This window comes from Cylas formicarius, unplaced genomic scaffold (genome assembly GCF_029955315.1).
Source record: "Cylas formicarius isolate icCylForm1 unplaced genomic scaffold, icCylForm1.1 PGA_scaffold_6__28_contigs__length_40554024, whole genome shotgun sequence".
NCBI lineage: Eukaryota > Metazoa > Arthropoda > Insecta > Coleoptera > Brentidae > Cylas > Cylas formicarius.
Window position 1 is genome coordinate 29,132,416 of NW_026844347.1, and position 18,460 is coordinate 29,150,875.

Consider the following 18,460-nt stretch of genomic DNA (forward strand, 5'->3'; position numbering starts at 1 on the left):
CGAATGGCCGGTGATAAAATCGAATATTATAAGCGACGAGCGGGCGAAACATATTGTGTCAAAATAACGCGATATTTTTGGCACCGTGACTAACAAATCTGAGAATACACGGTGATAATTTTGCAAGGTTATAAAAAATAACAGGCGCGCACATTTACACGCGGAAATCCACCGACCCCCCGAATTATGTCGGGGACGATTTGGCGTTTCGTATATTTTCAAATTAAAAAAAATATATATGACCGCATTAACGTTACGATCTTGAAGCGTAGAAAAATTGCAGATGCCGTCCGAACGCAAAAATCAAAGGCGACCTTCGACAAATGACCTTGGCGTCTAATTCGCGACCACTTAAATAACCTGTGTTTCGTTAGTGAAATATTAAGCTTTGATTATATTTGTTATTTTTTTCTATCAAAATTCGGGAAGGGGGGGGGGGGGGACAAATTTTCTTTACGCCAAATCTTTTAAATTAGAGTGCCTAAATTAAACAAATATTCAAGATGAAAGTTTATTAATTGAAATAAACTTTAGACAACGACTAATTATTTTCCTAAAGTAAAAAAAAACAGGTTATATATTTTTCATAAAATACATCAGAACTATAGTTGACAAATAAGAACCACAAATTTAGTGGTACTATTTCTTAATTGGGAGGGGCAGTTCTTAAACTTGTTGAAAAAAAGAATTTATGTTTATTGTATATATACTTGCATTTTTTTTATGGAAAAATAGTTTCAGTATTAGGCGTAACAGATTAACAAAACAATGCAAAATAAAGCAATTTTTAAATTAGACTTTCATCATTAAAATCGGGTAAAGTTTATTTAGATATTGGAATTCAAGCGAAAATGTGATATTTTCCATTTGAAGTTGGGTTTAAATTCACCCCTTGGCCATTTTACGAACTAAATTAGGGCCAACCAGTGGGTCTGATGACGGCCTCTAGAAATTCACTAGACATTTTATTCTATTCATAAAAACAATATGATTATAACATGAGATACGACCGACTGACTATACCACAGCATAGACTTTACATATCAAATTGAATGTAGATGTATCCAACAAACTCCCAAACTAGATAAAAGAATTAAGAATTAAAAAATTTTCAAAAATCTTAAAGCTTCTTAAAATTGTTTTTTGTTGTATTTTTTTTCGACCTGCTATAATTTACTTTTATCGTAGAAATAGCCAATAAGCTACTTACTACACAACTACTACTCATATTTGCCATTTACCATTGCATTTTTTTTAATAATCAAAAAACGTGAACCAAAAAACAGGCAGCAAATAAATTGTAATTTTCCACGAGTAATTAATTCGTGCAAAATTTCCTAAAATACGTTTGTCAAGTATACGCGAATATTCAAGAGTGTGATTCTACACGAAAAATTAATGCTAACTTTGCTTCACAAAAATTAATACCTCTGTCGCTGTTGGTTCCAAAAATAGACTTATTTGCACGTCACTGGTAAAACTGAAAATTACATTTATTTTTTAGCTAATTTTACCTTTAACAGTGACGAGTTAATGACATGATTTTTTTTCTTTTTGGTTGGCCAATATCAAAAATTTAATTTTTCTACTGTCTACTCTAAAGTATCCAATTATACACCGTTCAAGTGAGCGCAAAGTGCCCCTTTAAGACGTCCGGTGATTGAGTCATTAGATTTAAGCCACGGATGGCATTTTGAGGTCACTTCTGACGTCACTCAAATGCAAAAATGTTTCCAAAAAACTAATGATCATAGAAAAAATATACAACACGTTAATAAACCTATTCGGTGACTACTATCAGTTTTATTGAAATTAGAAATAAAACTGCCAAATTGTCATTTGTGATTGTAAAAATGTATTAAACTCAATTAAAGGCGGCTTAAAAATGTGACAGCATACGAGATACATTCAACAAATGCGTGTTGGATTAATTTCATTTCAATTATGGTGGTATATTTTTTAATGGTGTTTATTTTAACACGATATAAACTTGATATACTCTCTGATACGTTACTAGCGACCCAGTTCTTCAACGGGTTTGGGACCTCTCTGTTTAAGTGTTAAATCGAGAGACAGAGGCGGGACCATCGCTTTATGACGCAGGAGGAAGTGTAACGTAACCCCCGCAGAAACAAAAAAAAAAGTACAGGTACAGCACCGAAACTATTTTTAGCCCGAACAATGATCCTCGAGTCGCGTCGGAAAGCGATTAAATTAAATCAAATCAGTAAGTATACAATAAAAATGATTAAAAGGTAATCGATTTGCGTAAACGCGCAGCAATTAAAACCAACTGGCCGCACGATAAGGCACCGATTCTACGAAAGCTACTTTTTATTGTTTTAAAAATAGGCGATTTCTGAACAACCGGTTCGAAATTTAAAACAATCGAGAACGCAAACTTGCAGGTCTCGTGACGTGATAGTTTAATAAAGTAAATATTAGACAAGCTGGCGACAAACTGGGCTCATTACGGTTTCGCGTCGGTGATGATGCTTGTGGCTTAAATTAGATAGATTAGTTTCGGCTAGGCTAATCGCCTGTTGGGTGAAAATTGTTTGTTCTATGAATCAAAGTCCGCGGAACATTCGAAACGACATGGCTAAGCGTAAAACCGCTGACATCACGTGACAAAGTAGTCGCAGTAATGGCTAAGTCCACATGGATACTATGCTGAAAATACAGGAATTTTTGAAGGAACTATTAAAAAAAATTGAGAAGGGTGGCCATTTGAAATATCGTATTTCAACCAATAAGACGTCAATAAGTCCGTCAAGAGTTTAATGCGACAAGTTTCAGTTGTAGCATTTTTCCAAAATATGTGTAGATCGCGTTTCATTTTGTGTACTAGTGCCATAAGTATATGGTTAAAACCAGATATATAAAGGTCCTGCCTATGCCGATAAATAATAATCTTGGTTTTAACCAATGACCTTGCGAATTTAACAATCAACATGGCCGCTGACAGATCGTCAAAAAATTTGGATGCGAAAATATTTTTTGAAAATATGCCCTGATTCCATTAAGAGAAACAAAAAGAAAATGGCGCACAGCCCAGGCTAGGGGTGAAATGTAGAGGCATGTGCGAAAGCTATATGGGTTAAAACAAATAACAAATATTGCTAATCCGTACAAAACACTTTTTTTTTATTTAATCAACAAACAAACAAAAGCTATAAGGTGTAATAAATTAGGTATAACTTAACTTTTAGGTGCCTTGTCAGTAATGGTAATCATAAACGGGCCAATTTAAGTTTGCATAGAGGCTTAAAACGGATGACATCGATCCAGACCAGATACATATTTCTTTGCTTCGAATTTTTAAACACGAAAGTCCATTTTGTTTGGGTCTTTCAGTAATCCACTCTACACTACAATACATACAAATAATTAATTTTTAACGCAAGGTTTTATGAGTAATTCAAGGTAGAGACCACTATCAAGACATGTTAACAGGAACAGTTTTTGATGATTGAACCAAAATTTATAGTTGGTTTCGCTAATAGTTTACACATGCCCAGTACTAACCAAAACCAATCAAAACATATTGCGTATTAACTACTTAATGACCATGAATTAATTAAGTATTTCAGTCTGAACTAAATTATGTTAGAAGTTGAGTGCCACATAGAGGGTGTTACTAATGCTAAGTAAATCGAGAGGCGCACTTTTGAACCACATTCAAGTATAAAAGTTCATATCAACCAGTGCCCTACAATGTCGGATGTCATTGATTTCAATTGGTATTTTATTCTTTTGGGTTCTTGACTGTGATGCAAATATAGCCCTAACTAAATTATTATAAGTTCCGGTGGCGTGTCTGAGGACACCTTAACCATTATTGTTCACAAAAAATTGCAAGTCACCGAATTTTTCGAAAAGTTGATACTTATTTAGAAATAAACAACGTGTGTCTCGTCTCTACTTGTGTAATTTTAAGTCTCGTCAAAGGGGTGGTTGAGATATTAATAAAAAAATCTGTGCAAAATACGAAAAAAAATCTCGCGGCCCTCAAAATCAAATTTGTTTCTCTTATTCTACAATGATCCTTCTTTACAGAATCACGAACGCGCCCGTGTAGAAACCATGTCGTCCACGAGTCTGCGTTTGCCAAATTGTTATTTTCCGATTTAAACTCGCGCAAAAATAATTCATTTATTGCGGTCAAGGAAATTATTTTTAAAAACAAAGATAATAACTTCGGGTACTCGGCGAGCGGGTTTTCACATTTTTAGCCGACACGTCGAATAAATCCTTAAATCGCTATCCTTTCAAAAAAAGAAAAGACCGCAAGTGACATTTAAGATACAATTAAAACTCCGTAAAGGTTTTATGGTCTGTGATAATTCGACGCGTTTTAATAAAGTGACAAACAAGTGACTCATCTTTTGCAACACATCATTTTTTATCGGACGTTCATTGTCGTTGTACGGCTCGAAATAAAATGTTCCAATGTCGACCATGCCTACATGCCACATTCCAGACCGCTCAATTCGATACGATAGGTTCCAGTGACAGAAATTGAATTGGGCAATTCGTAAGTTGTATAACGGCGTGTTTGGAAAACGATCTCTCACTTCAAAGAGAAAAAATTTAAAAAAATCTATTGCGAATTTGCACAGGGGGCACAAAAATATTGAAATAAATATTATACAAATATTTAATATTTTAATAGACAAATTGCAAATGCTAAAGTATAAAAAACAACTATAAATAGCCGATTTATAAAAGAAATAATCTTTTACGTTATTTATTAGGAATAAGAGATTTTTTCCATTTGGTTGAAAAGATAAATATTTCTAATTGTGATTGCATTTGTGGGCAGAAGCATCTAAATGAAAATAACCGCCAGTAAAATATTTACTAGCGAAAATTCGAAATTTTCAATTTTCCCGAAAATATACGAAATCAAAGAAACAAATGTATGTAAGAAAAATATGTAAAGAGTGTCAAAAACTAAAGAAGAAATGACGCTTTTCCTACTGCACCATTAATATTATACACATCCTCCATTCGTATCCTCTTTTTCTTGGCGATAGAATGTGTTTGGCAAAGTGGAGGTTATTTTACGAACTAAACAGCAGTGTGTTGCAAAAATTGCTTTTTAATAAATTGAATGAACAAAATTAAAGTTAAATTAAAGGGGCATCAAATTACACAGAATATTACATTTGTTCAGCTTGAATTTTTTGGCAACGTATTAAAATGAAAAACAACATTGGCAACTCGACGTTATAGTCCTATGTAATAAATTAGAGTGCGCCAACAAAATTTTTATCAAAAGTTCGTTTCTTTGTCTTTTTTATATACAATGATTCATTGATATGTATACGTACATACTTTGGCAGCATGTTGGGACTTGAGAGTTTTTAATATTTAATAGGGTATCATCCTACTATCAAGATTTTATATATAAGTTTTTCTTGTCCTATAACTTTAGGTATAAAAAAACAAAATAGAGAATATGGGCGTGTCTTTAATCGTAATCTGGACAAATTTTGTTACTTTCAGTAGGAACCCAGAGGCTGGTTGATATTAACAGGTAAAACTTAATTTCTACAAATAAAAACGGTACAGCCCAATATCGAATTTCCATTTCTTTGCTTATTTTTACGCTCTATCCATATTTTAAAATAAAATTTCAATTTTGATGTAAAGTGTTCCTTTTGAAATTTTAGAATCCGGTCCTTGCTTCCAGTTCAACCCTGTATTTCGATATTTCAATTTCTGACACTTTGATAAACGAACAGATCGAGGAAGCCGACTTATTAAAACCTCACAAAATGTGTTTTTTACCTAGTGTCTCAGTCCATTTGTGGTATTGGCGATTGAGAACCGACTAAGTACCCAGGTAAAGGCGGGTGTATATTTACCAATGAACCACCCTGTACATTTATTTAATCCCGTAACAGTTACTTAACACTAGCGCAAAATCATTGTGATATTTTATTTATTACATATTTTATTGAAACAAATGAGAATTTTCGGAACTTTTTAGCTTGGAAATATGGAATAGCAGTAGCAAATTCAACATCGAAATACGTTTTGCGTGCAAATAAATATCTAATTCAGGGTTATAAGGACGAAATTGCATCATACCTTGAGGAGGGTGACAAGGAATCGATCGGTCGAAAGTTTAAATTAAATTTCAGCCCTGCTAATGAAAATCTTAATGTTAAAAAAAGAAACATGACTGAAAGATGGTAGAAGTCGTTTTCTTAAAAAATTTCCATGTTCAAGAGACCGTCGAGACGTGAGTCCCTCAAAGATGCGCTTACTTTGAATTCTCCCCTAACTTCCACTTTCAAAGTACAAATTTATCAACAACAACAAAAAAAATAGCAAGTGCAAACCAAAATTATTTCTTCAATACTCCTCAAGACTCGTGGCGCATTTATGATGTAGAGCTCAAACATGCTAAGCTACCAACAAACCAACTAACCAAAACGACAAAAATGCAGGTATACTTCAATCGAACAAGTCACACACAACCGCATAAAATGAAAAATGAATGGAAGAAAAAAACAACGTACATTGCCAATAATTTGAGGTGCAGACTGGAGGTCGACATCTGGTTATCAAAAGCCAACATTTGCGAGTGTATTCACTACTACTACCTCGGTGAAAAACGAACAATAAAGTTTTATGACGGATCGTCCGAACACAAACACGGCACGGGACGCGCGGGTTCCCAAAATAGCCTCAAACGAAACGGAGTTTTATTTTCGAAAGTCCCACGGAAACGATGCCAAAACGGTTACGGCCTCTCCGGACAGCTTTAACTATCGGACTGGCGGGAAAAACTTGAAGGCAGACCGGAAATTTAGCGGAAAAACCGCGCGAGTACGAGGAAAACGTATACGAGAGTCGAAAGCTGGTCACAGACTAAAGATACCTGACGCGTTACTTCATTTTATTTATTGCCCGCGGATTAATCTTATCAGCGTGTTTTTTTTTTGTTTTTGTTGTTGCGTTGCCCGAGCGTCGGCCTTGCCAGACTTGTTATTCGCTCCTAGACATTATGGCAGTAATAATTTTATTGTACGGTCGCGTGTAAATTGACACAATTACGACAATGCGTGTCGATGGGTTTATCGACTGCCTTTATTCAAAAAATATTTTCCATTTTCTCGTCTTCGCCGCTGTTATCACAAAGTCTGGGCATTTATATTTTTCAATTGGGTCAAAAATATGCATTGATTATTAGTTCACATATAACTCGTTATTGTAATCGAAAACATAACAGCTGTAAGGCTAAGCAATTTCTACTTCATAGAGCCAAAAATCTAAACCAATTTCGATAAGTGAAAGGAAATAATTTGAACGTCAAACGTCAGGTTAGCAGTTGGCGATGCATATACGGGTCCCAAGATCATCAACGATATGAATCAAATCAGAACAGAGACTAGATAGAACAGAGGAAGTTTGATAAATGTCGTTTTAGTGATGATTTTTAATAAAGCAGTGTCGGAAGAAGTTTATCAACGTGTTGCATACTACCCTTTTTCTACGACCATTAGTTTTATGGGTACATTTTTACAACAGCCCGAAAACGTTCATTGAGTGACGTGTGACGTCAGCGCGAGGACTGGCAAATTTCAAAATAGCAACAGCGCTTACATCTACCGAAATTATCGGATCGCTCCCAAACCAGCGAGCAAAGTATCAGAAACGTAAGACGCGACTCGCCAGAGTGATTAAAATGACGCTTTGCGCACGCTTGCAGCTGAAAATACCCAAGTGCGTCTAAGAAGAGCACATTTTTAAATCTTGCTCGTATTTGCAAATAAAGAAAATCTTAAATATCGAAAACAAAAAATCCTATTTAGGTAGGTTCGCGAAAGAAATATAACGTAAACAAACAAAATTAACTCGACCTTCTCTAACTCACTCGTTTTTTACCAGCAACGAGGTGTAATCAATTTTCTATTCCCAATTTTTTTTCGAATTTCAATATTACATATACATTTAAAATTGTACACAATTTTTTAAAGTTTTAAAAATTAAAATGTCCACCCATAACTTGCAAACAAATCAAAATATTTTAGTGCCCAACAACTTTAAAAAAATAAGCCGACCTGAGAAAATAAAATGAAAAAATCCTAAACTTGTTTATCATAATATACATTATAATTTCATAAGTAATATATACACCCATAGTATAGTTTAGGCGTACGAAGCAATAATATGATATAAACAAATAATGTTTAGCAATTGTGCATCAAAATAGGGTCGACAAAAATATTGTGTGCGCAAAAATGATTTTCTTTCCCGAAAAAACTTAAGTGCGCGCCTATAAATTTAATCGAAAAATAATAGTTTTTGTGCCTTTCATTGAACCTTTTCATAAGATTACATTTTCACATTTATCAGTTTCGAATTTCAATATTGTTTGTTTAACCAATACTGGGGTTCAATAATTTTGCCAAATCGACTTTTATGATATTGTCAATAATCGAAAAACAGCCAAAATATAGATGATCGAATATTTTATCTCTGACGAAGGAAATTTACATTCGTTAGTTCTAATCTCTTAAAAATCGCGTGTCACTTTGGAAGTCTTATTTTTTTGTAGCATTTTATTTTTTTATTTTTTTCTTTATATAATTTTAACTGAAATGTTGACAAATCAAAACTAAAGTAACCCTCGCCAAAAACTGCGCTTTGCAAGAAAATTTTCAATGGAAATAGTTGACTTACTTGACATCCTCCACAAACTTTTCCAGTTTTTCAGTAACTGGTGCATCAGTCATTTTAATTGGGACCTGGTCCCCGCTTTTCTTCCTGAGTTCGGCCACCACAACCTCTGGACCATACCACCTTTGCATTAGCTCATCCGTAATTGTTTCAGATATGTTTGCTGGAAAAATAAAAATAATCACCTATAATTCTTGTTACAACAATTAGTAGCTGGAAGTAAACGAGAATGTAATTTAATTAGCACTGTTTCTTTAAAAATTATATTGGTAAAAAGCGTCTGTTGATAAATCGAACTTGCTGATGTTTCGCCAATCGACCTTGTGGTTTTTTCAGAGTTTAACTGAAACGATTTCAGTTTAGAAACAGTTTCAGTTCAGTTACGCTCTGAAGAAGCAGACATGACGATTGGCGATATTATCTGTGGATAGTCTGCGGAAGTTTCTTTGAAAAATTAACATATTTTGGTATCATATAAATTTGACCTATGACTATGACCCTTAAAAGTTGATACTGAATTTTAGCAACCTAAAAAATTATTCTGACAAATGTTATTAAAAACAAAAATACATTAATAGATACTATTTTGCAGATACACCTAAGTTTTTTCCAAATTCTCTGCTTTCTTAGAGTATTAAAACCTATTTTAAAAAATATGGTATGAACATGACGTTATAGATGATTTTTTCTTGTTGTTTATTACATGGAATAACCCACTTTTGCAAAATTACTTTAAAGCTTAAGTAATGTGTAAAGTTGGATTAAGATTAGTTAAATGTAAATACAAGGATTCAAACAACAGAGACAAAATGTATAATTAACATTTAGATTAGTTCATGTATATACAGAACTCATATGCAATAATGGAAATAAGAACATGTTCATTTCCAAAATCGACAACACCTTCACGTGGTCATAATTTTGCTGACACCAAAACACCAATTATTGTACTACATTGATAAAGTAGACCCTTACCGAGATATAAAATTAGTTCTCAAAATTCTATTTAATTTTCTCAAAAGGGAAATAAATTTGATGTATTAGGATACATTTTATATAGATGACATCTTAACTAGCAAAAACAACTTGTTTACAATAATCGGTTGATAACGGTAATCAATAAATTCAAAGGCTAATTTGGAACACTATTTTTATGACTTAAATGATAACATGTTTACAGTAGACAGCATGGATTTTTTAAATTAATTTATTTTTTTTACAATAACAATATTTATGTCTGTTTACCAGGAATGACAAGAAAAACCATTGTTCCGCCACCTTGAGTAATAATTTATAGACAAACAATGTTTAATTGTATCTATAAATTGTATCTATAAATTGTATCTTTTTAACTTTCCTTTTCGAAAGTTATTAATATTAAGTTCATCAAACTACAAAATATATTATTAAAAATTATTTCATTTTTACTAATACTTCAAAATTCCAAAAATTATTCTAAAAATTGTTTAAGTTGTAAGCTAAGTTTAATCCAAAAAAAAAAAGACAGGAAATGTGATGGAATAATTTGTTGTCGACGTTGTTACTATATTTTTGTATAATTATACGCAATTATCTGCAGAGTGCTTAGCAAACGCAAAACAATGTAAAAAAAAACAATAGTCTTGGGTTTTAAGCATAAAATGAAAAATATCTTCAAAACACACGCAAAAATTATTTTCGTAATGGAAAATTTTACTTGTATTTTGTCAGATAATTCACTATCTAAGCCCTCTTAAGATGTCTATCACACAAGCTTTTTTATCACGGAATTGTTTTTGCGATGAAAATTATCAATCACTATTAAAACAATTCTTGATTGAAGGCGTATATAAAGTGGAATTTTACAAAATAACGTACTGTATGATCTATTACAATTTGTAACCCCCTTGGCAAAGTCAAGGCAAAAGTGTAATGAATTTTTGCTTTTTTCGGCAAGAAAGAGCAAACGAAAGTTCAATATCATTAAATTAAACTTTTACTGAAAGTTCTGCATGAATAAAATTCACCTTCAATTACTAGAAAGTAGCAATCACACTAATAACAAACTCAATTGAAGTTAATTATCACCATAACATATTTGTATCAATGATTATAGCAGGAATATCTATATTTTGTTATCACAGCGCCATCTGATAGAGAGTATCTGAAGACTCATTTAATATTAACCAACTGAAGCCCTGTTATATTATTTTTTAATAAGTGGGTGCATAATACAACAATTTATTATTAGAGCTTCAATGATGAAATTCATTTTTCCGAAAATTGGCAAAATACTTGTATGATATAACATGGTAAAAGATTTAAACGAGGCAAAATACAGTCAATGTGCAAGTCATTGTAACTGTCAATTTTGTTGTCCCAGCTACTAAATAGCTGTGGTCATGTAATACTCAAAAAAAAAATTACCTGAATTTGCAACTAAAACGTGGGCAGCTAATAACTTGAGGGTGTGGACTTCAAACAAAAGGGGGTGGAACAGTAACTCCCTGGCAGTGGGTCTCTCGCCGGGATGTTTTCTGAGACATCTCTCAATGAAATCCTTTTGACTTTCGTCTTCTAACAGCTCTATTGTCTTCAAAATGTTCTCCTCAGTCACTTTGTTCCCAGACTCTCCGTTTCCTATTATTTCTAAGGCGGCCATTTCCAAGGCACATATGCCAAAAGCGTATATGTCTATTGCGGGGCTCATTATCGCTATAAGAAATTGTTAATTACTTAATCAATTGATTGCTAAAATAAAACAAAAGTTAACTGGGATATTTACACGACGTCAACTCAGAAACTGGAAATTTGTTTCAAAAAAGTGATTAGTACCGAATGATTAACTCCCAGATCGGTAGATATACTTACTTGGATGTTCGGGCGCGATGAAATGCATATTTTTGAAGTTGTCCTGACAGGTCTTGACGTGATGGTTAATGGAGTCAGGAGCAACTAGAGAGATGAAAATCAAAATCAGCATTAACAGTTTTTAGCACTGACACGTATGCTGATAGATGAAGACCAAAAATAAATAAACTGTTTAACCATTCTCTATTTGTGTTGGCACATTTCCGCAAAGTACTAATTAACCACATAAGTGAACCATGATGCCAAACAAGTTTAGTGAAATCAGTGATGTAAAATGTCTTAAAGTGTGAGACTATGTTATTAACACAAAGTTAATGGGTATAAATTTGATGTGATTAACTTTTTTAGATAGAAAATTGATCAAAATATGAACAAACATCAACTAAAAATCGTTGACAGTGACAAATACAGGTCAATGTAATTTATTATGTGCATTAATTGCAATTTCATGCGCATGAAACTGTAAACATGAGTGGCAACAAGTAATCTGTTTTTTAACATTGAGCTTTGAATAATTAGCGATGCAAACACCCCGTCAAATATTGAATATACCTAACAAGAAAGACATGAAAAAAATGGTACTTCAAAAATGGTACTTCAAGGCTTTCAAAAATCGAAATGAATGAATTTTGGAGTGCAGATGTTTAGAAAACATGCATTTATATTACGATTACATATCCTTACTTACTCTCGTTAAAAAAATCGGTTGCGGCAGAGACACATACTGCAAAATAAAAAAAGACCTATGTACTGAGACATCCCTGTAAATTGATACCCACAAAACTTTTTTTTTTTTAGTAAAAGAAGAGTTGGGAACGTTTTACATCAGAAATTTCACAACACAAGGGGCACAGATAGCACACAGATAAATATTTTTCTTACAGAAAATGGTTGAAGCGCGAAGGGTGGCGATCACTTTACAGCACATTCATTGCCAAGCGTCGGTTAGCCGATGTAACATTTTTGGAAAACAATCTTACATGGGCGACACGCTCGACCATGACAAATAGAGACCGCCTAAGCAGATCGCGCTTGTATGCCCAAGTCTGAAAACGCAAAGTTCACAGTGTTTAAAAAACCTAGCAAGTGTCTTTGTTAATGAAGATGATCTAAAGAATGAAGTGTCATTCGATTATATTTGTTCTTCGTGGTCGTATCATGATTGAAAGCTACAGACCAGAAGATAATCACCATTTCAAGTTAAACAATGAAAAGTTTGAGACCCCCAAAGCATGCAATGATGCAAACTCAAATAAAATATTTGTATAATATATTCTCTTCATCACAGAGATGCAAAGGGTACATAAAAGAACATACAAATTGTACAAAACAATTGAAAGAGTATGCGAAATTGAGAATTAGTACAATACATAGGGACAGGTGGCGCTTTGTATGGTCTCAATTGAAAATTGATTAAATATTGTAGAAGTTTAAAAATTTCGATGTTTTAGATGTCTCAAACCTTTGACAGGGGGCTAATTTCAAATTTATTGTTTTAATTAAGAAAAAAATTAATATTAATTTTCTTTAAATATAATACTTGGTCGGTAAGATTCTTAATCAGTTAAAGCATCCTATAAAAAATATATAAGAACCAGCCAATTTATTATAATGCTGATTTAGCTTGTGCTACAATATAAAGTAGAAAGTTTTACGTCTTACCTTAACATTTTATGAAAACGTGCTATCAACAAACATTTATAAATAAACTTGATACTAAATGTCAATACCTGGCGCATTCGCCAATTTATTGAAAGTTATGAAAATTCGCTTGGAGAGGTTTAAAAAACAATTGAACAGGACATAGTCAGACTTGAGCGAAAATAGTCTACCATAATCAGTCTACCATCTATGCAGCGAATATCCCAAAATTTTTTAAACCAATATGATCATTACACAAGCACTTTCTGAAAATACTGAAATAAATCTCGGCAATATATATTTTTCGGTGAGTTGAATTTTTTGTGATTACCTGATCCAATCTTGACGAGTCCATTGTGTTGTATAAATATGGTATCACAGGTCAGATTGCCGTGGATGATTGGCGGTGAACAGGAATGCAAGTAACTGGAAAGAAAACAGACTGCATTCATAGAATGACTCTTTTTTTGAAGATTCGCCGGCCGGTCTCGTCCCTGGAAACTGTTCTTTTTTTTTTCGGAAGCCGGCTCGAACCGTACCACCTAATTCTCCATCAACATTTTCCATTCATCCTCTTTTTCAATTCCACTGCGACACAATTGTTATCTCTTACTACTACTGCGACGAATATTCGCCGAATATCCATCAGTATGTTCATAGCAGTATTTGTCGCTTCTATGGATATCCCCAGAATATTCGCATACGTCATAGAAAAGTATTCTGTGTACAGTTTATTTCCGGTTCGGCCAACTATTATTATGGGGAGTGGTAGGAAAAAGTTAAAGTACAGTCGAAACTTGCATTCGTATTTCACTTACCTTTACGATGATACTGTGAACACACGATATTAACGACACAATATATATATGCGACAATAGATGATACAAGACAAACAATAAATAAAATAAATCATCGGCCACAGTAATGCCGTGACATACTTACAAAATAATTCGATTACTGTGGACGATACGGACAGTGTGTTAAAAATAATCTTACAAGCTAAGTAATACACATTTTCCTTAAATTAAGCCTTAAAACTAGGTAATCAAATCGGTAAGGGTCGTTGCGTGAGGTCGGGTTCTATTTACCTTAAGGCCGAAAGGATCTGCGTACACCACCTCCTCCACGCTTGCAGGGGTAATCGCTTCACATTTCGCTTAGTGCGCTTAAGGAACTGTTTCAGCGAGCCTGAAGACATATATTCGGTGATGAAGATAACCTAAAAACACGAAACGATTTTCACCTTAAACGAAATGAAAATTTAACACATCAAACATATTTTTCATGCATTTACGTTGCATTGTGTTATTAAACTGTGATATGATATCTGCAATGAATTCGATCTAAACTGGAATGGAAACGATCTGATAAAAAAGTAAGGCAATAGAAAAAGATGGCTAGTAGACACCAGCATGAAATTATTGGTCACACCATTGTCACTGTAAGAAATGGCCAAACCAAGACGAGTCTAAAGAAGGACAAAGGATTGAAATACAGAGAAATAAAAAATGACAAAGAGTAACAATCCCCAATACTATCCATCTCGCTTTAAATAGAATTTGTCTCACATAAATCCATATTGGTTTCGGTAAGCGGAGTTCAGTGGGTATTTGTTAATAACTTTATGAAAAGATTTAAATAATTCGTTTCTCAAATCAATTTGCTGTAACTACATTGAATTTATATTTTGATCAAATTTTGGATGACAAACCGCCCTATTCCTTTTTTGATACTTAAAAAAAAACATAAAGTGTTTTTGAACTCAGCAGAATGGATTTTTTTTTATTATTGCGAGGTAGGAAAAATCCAAACTGTTAAATCATAATTAAGGTAATTTATATTTCTCAAAATAAGTAGCAAAATGGGATTCGCAAGAAGAAGATGATGGAAAAAAAACAAAACAATCGTAAATTTTATTGCAAACGCCTTTTTGCCCTTGTTTTTTTTTACGCAGCATTAAATTAAATGAAAGTGATAAAAACCGGGCACTTGTAAAATGGGGAAGTAGTTTTAATATTTTACATGTCCCGGCCAAAACGCAATAATAGAAATACGACAATCGTAAAACGCCACAATAGGTCTATTGTTTAGTTTGCTATTTGACGTCTGTGCTGTAACCGTCGCCCGTAGAAGGCGGAAATAAAAATTTACTTACCCGAGGCTTGTCATTGTGTGTATCCGTCCAATACCGATGGAACTTGACAATGTTTGGGTGATCTAACTGCGTGAGATTTTCAAATATCATTTGGATCTTTTCCTCTTGATTTTTGAAATTCTTCCGTTCGGAGAACTGGACCTCGTTCCAGACGACTTCCACTCCTTCTTCGGTATCCATCGCGAGATATGCACAATCAATACCAGGGACATCCCTTTGTTCAACCTGGAAAGATATAATTATTCAGTAAAACTGAGTGAAATAAATGCTTCAATGACTTTTCTAATTAAATTAAATTATCAAAAAAACTGCTTAAAGTTATCGACACACAGCGTATTACATACCGGCTAGTTGAAACTCAACGGTATGCAATAGCTTAAAAAGATTAAAAATAAAAAAACTAAGTAAACTCAGCAACGAGTAGCAACATGGTCATATTTATTTTTCTAGTAAAAATTCCACTTGTAACCCTGACGCTATAAGAACACGGTTTAAATTGAATGCGGGTTGACCATTTTTTATTTTTCCAACAAAACGAAATTCAATCTTTCAATCTTAGGCCAGCCCATACCATTACACCAATTTTCATGTTCGGTAGGCCAATTTAACCCAAATGCAATGAAAGAATAATCAGTTCCCAGTAACAGGTTTTCACCATCAAGTAGGGCAAAAACCAAATTAGAAATGTTAAAATTCTCAAAGTATTCGACGTCTCCCTTGAAAGATCAAAACGTTATCGGGTCTCTTGGATTGAATTTTGAATTTTTTGGTTTATATTTATTATTTGGATTAACCAGCGTGGTATGGTCTGTTCATAGATATAAGAAAGTGACCAATTGCTTTTGAAGGGTGGTCATTAACATACAATGCAACAAGATTATTACCTAAAGTTTCGGAATTTAAATTCAGATAAAATTGTGGTCCGTGATAGAAAATAATTTTATACCTACCTGTGTTTAATATTCTTTGGTTTGGTAGACTACTTAGTTTAAGTTTATTAGTAATCATTCTTATTTCGTGTGCAATACAGCGTGTGTTGAAGCGTGTACGAATTATGTATGTATGTATGGAGATGCTCCCGCCCAAATGTCGAAAATACTATTCTATTGAGACTAAGGAAGTTATAAACAATATTTATTTGACTCTCATTGAACGTGGAGCAACCATCTTCAGAAGAAACGGCCACATTAACGAAAATTCCAACATCAACTGTATGGAAAATTGTGAATAATCCCATTTCAGGGAGGAAAAAAAGACGCGATGCTGACATTTTCTCGAGTGTAGATGAAAGTGATCAAGATATAATACGCTGTAAAATTTCTTAATTAGGAGGCTTGACAAAGATGAAACCGGTGTTAAATGTGGCAGAACTACCTTATGGAAGTGTATTCAACACATGGGTTTTAGATTTTTGGGTTGACTCAACTGATAAGTGTAAACCAGACAGTTGACTAAAACCCCTTCCTCATGTGACACAAAAGCAACAATCCAAAACTACATGTATAATAACGACATTTATTTTCACGAAGATTATACCAAAAGGCAATTAATTGAGGTTCTACAAAGCTTGAACCTTCAAAAGGAATACATCTGTGATGTGATGCAAAAAATCTATGGCATAAAGTTTTATCACTGTATATTAGAATTAGAACAGGCGATGATAGCGATAGTGATACTGATACATTATGTGAATAATTTTAAGTAAATTTAAGTAGGTAATAAAAATAATTTGTAATTTTATTTTTGATTTAAACATAAATACATACACAAATAAATATTGTTTAGTATCTTTCCTAACAAAACCCCAAATAATTAAATTATTAAATATTTTTTAGTATCTTTCTTAACAAAACCCCAAATAATTAAATTATAAGCAAAGTACGGACCTGTTCGGCCATAATTCATTCTTACAGCTTGCCCGGGTCTTTTCTTAATTCGTATCAGTTAGTCACTTTCTTATATCTATGAACAGACTTTACTCAGAGTACTACTCAATTATACTTTGTCTCAAATTTGTAGATGTGATTTACTTTCGTCACTTGTGACTCCGCCTGCTGGTCTTTGTTTCGAGTTGAATACGTATTTAAAATCTTCCAAAAATGTTAGATGCGTTTCTCTCAATCCCGTATACACACAGCTGGACTGGGGAATGAGCCGACAAAAAAACGGGATTAATATTTATCGAAAAATTAATGAATATTAATCGGTGAAAAATAACAACGTCAACAGGATCAGATACAAACGCAGATACTTATAACGGTTATGAATTATTTATGAGCTGACATTATGGCGCCTGTTCCTAGACTCTTCACCCAACTTTTTTTTAAGTAGCATAGCGTGAATAAATTATTTATATTGGGTTAGTTACTCGTAATTAGATGAATGAAAAATTTGCCGCGCGAATTTGAACGGACCGATAAAACACGGAGTTTGACTCGGGTTTGATCGGGCTAATTTTTAATACTAAGTAAAGTAAGTAAAGAATACGAAAAAATGCAAACACACCGTGCGCGTTCAAGATAAATCGGAAAATCATATTATTAGTAAATAATGTTATTTTGTTTTAGTATGGAAATGCTCTCTACCATTTGTATTTTCATAATTTGGCGAAAAATTAGACGCACTTATTCTAATGTTACAATCAGTTAAAGGAAAATAAAAACCTTTGGGAGATTCAGTTATTTGCTGCATTATTTTAATTATTATTTATTATTATTATTAATTTTGTTTTGCTGTCTTTTCCGTTCTTAATGAATAAATAAATATGTAACAGGTATTTAATCCGATTTATTTTAATGTTGATAATTATATTACCGGCTTCCACGTCGGTTTCATCGCCAGTTTTCGTTTATGGAGTTTTAACGTCATCGATAGACGGGGGGTTAACTTTCAAATCGGAAATGCAAAGTACAACTATTAAACGTCGTTAAAAATGAATATTAATAATACATTGTTTGCCAAACAAATACGTGACTGCCGTGGCAATTAGGAATATTTATTCCCCATTTATTTGCTCAGGTGGGCGCGAATAACGTAGTATTTTTAATTGACGCCAGAGGTCTCCAAAGCAGATAATTTTGTCTATTGCATACTCGCTTTCTACGGGTGTGAAAAATA

General features: G+C 33.3%; 1 protein-coding gene across 2 annotated transcripts in view; it reads right to left on the reverse strand.

The window, feature by feature from the left end:
• Window positions 1–18,460, reverse strand: part of LOC132703123 (nuclear receptor-binding protein homolog) — a 106,190-nt gene that overhangs the window by 5,656 nt on the left and 82,074 nt on the right. Inside the window, exons 2-8 of one of the 2 annotated variants that reach the window (XM_060672199.1) lie at window positions 15,344–15,568; window positions 14,277–14,407; window positions 13,520–13,614; window positions 12,236–12,271; window positions 11,548–11,631; window positions 11,104–11,391; window positions 8,701–8,860 (exon numbers count right to left, since the gene is read on the reverse strand). In XM_060672199.1, the coding sequence (XP_060528182.1) occupies window positions 8,701–8,860; window positions 11,104–11,391; window positions 11,548–11,631; window positions 12,236–12,271; window positions 13,520–13,614; window positions 14,277–14,407; window positions 15,344–15,568 (1,019 nt within the window). The remainder of the gene's footprint in view (window positions 1–8,700; window positions 8,861–11,103; window positions 11,392–11,547; window positions 11,632–12,235; window positions 12,272–13,519; window positions 13,615–14,276; window positions 14,408–15,343; window positions 15,569–18,460) is intronic. The other variant, XM_060672200.1, reaches the window with a different exon arrangement.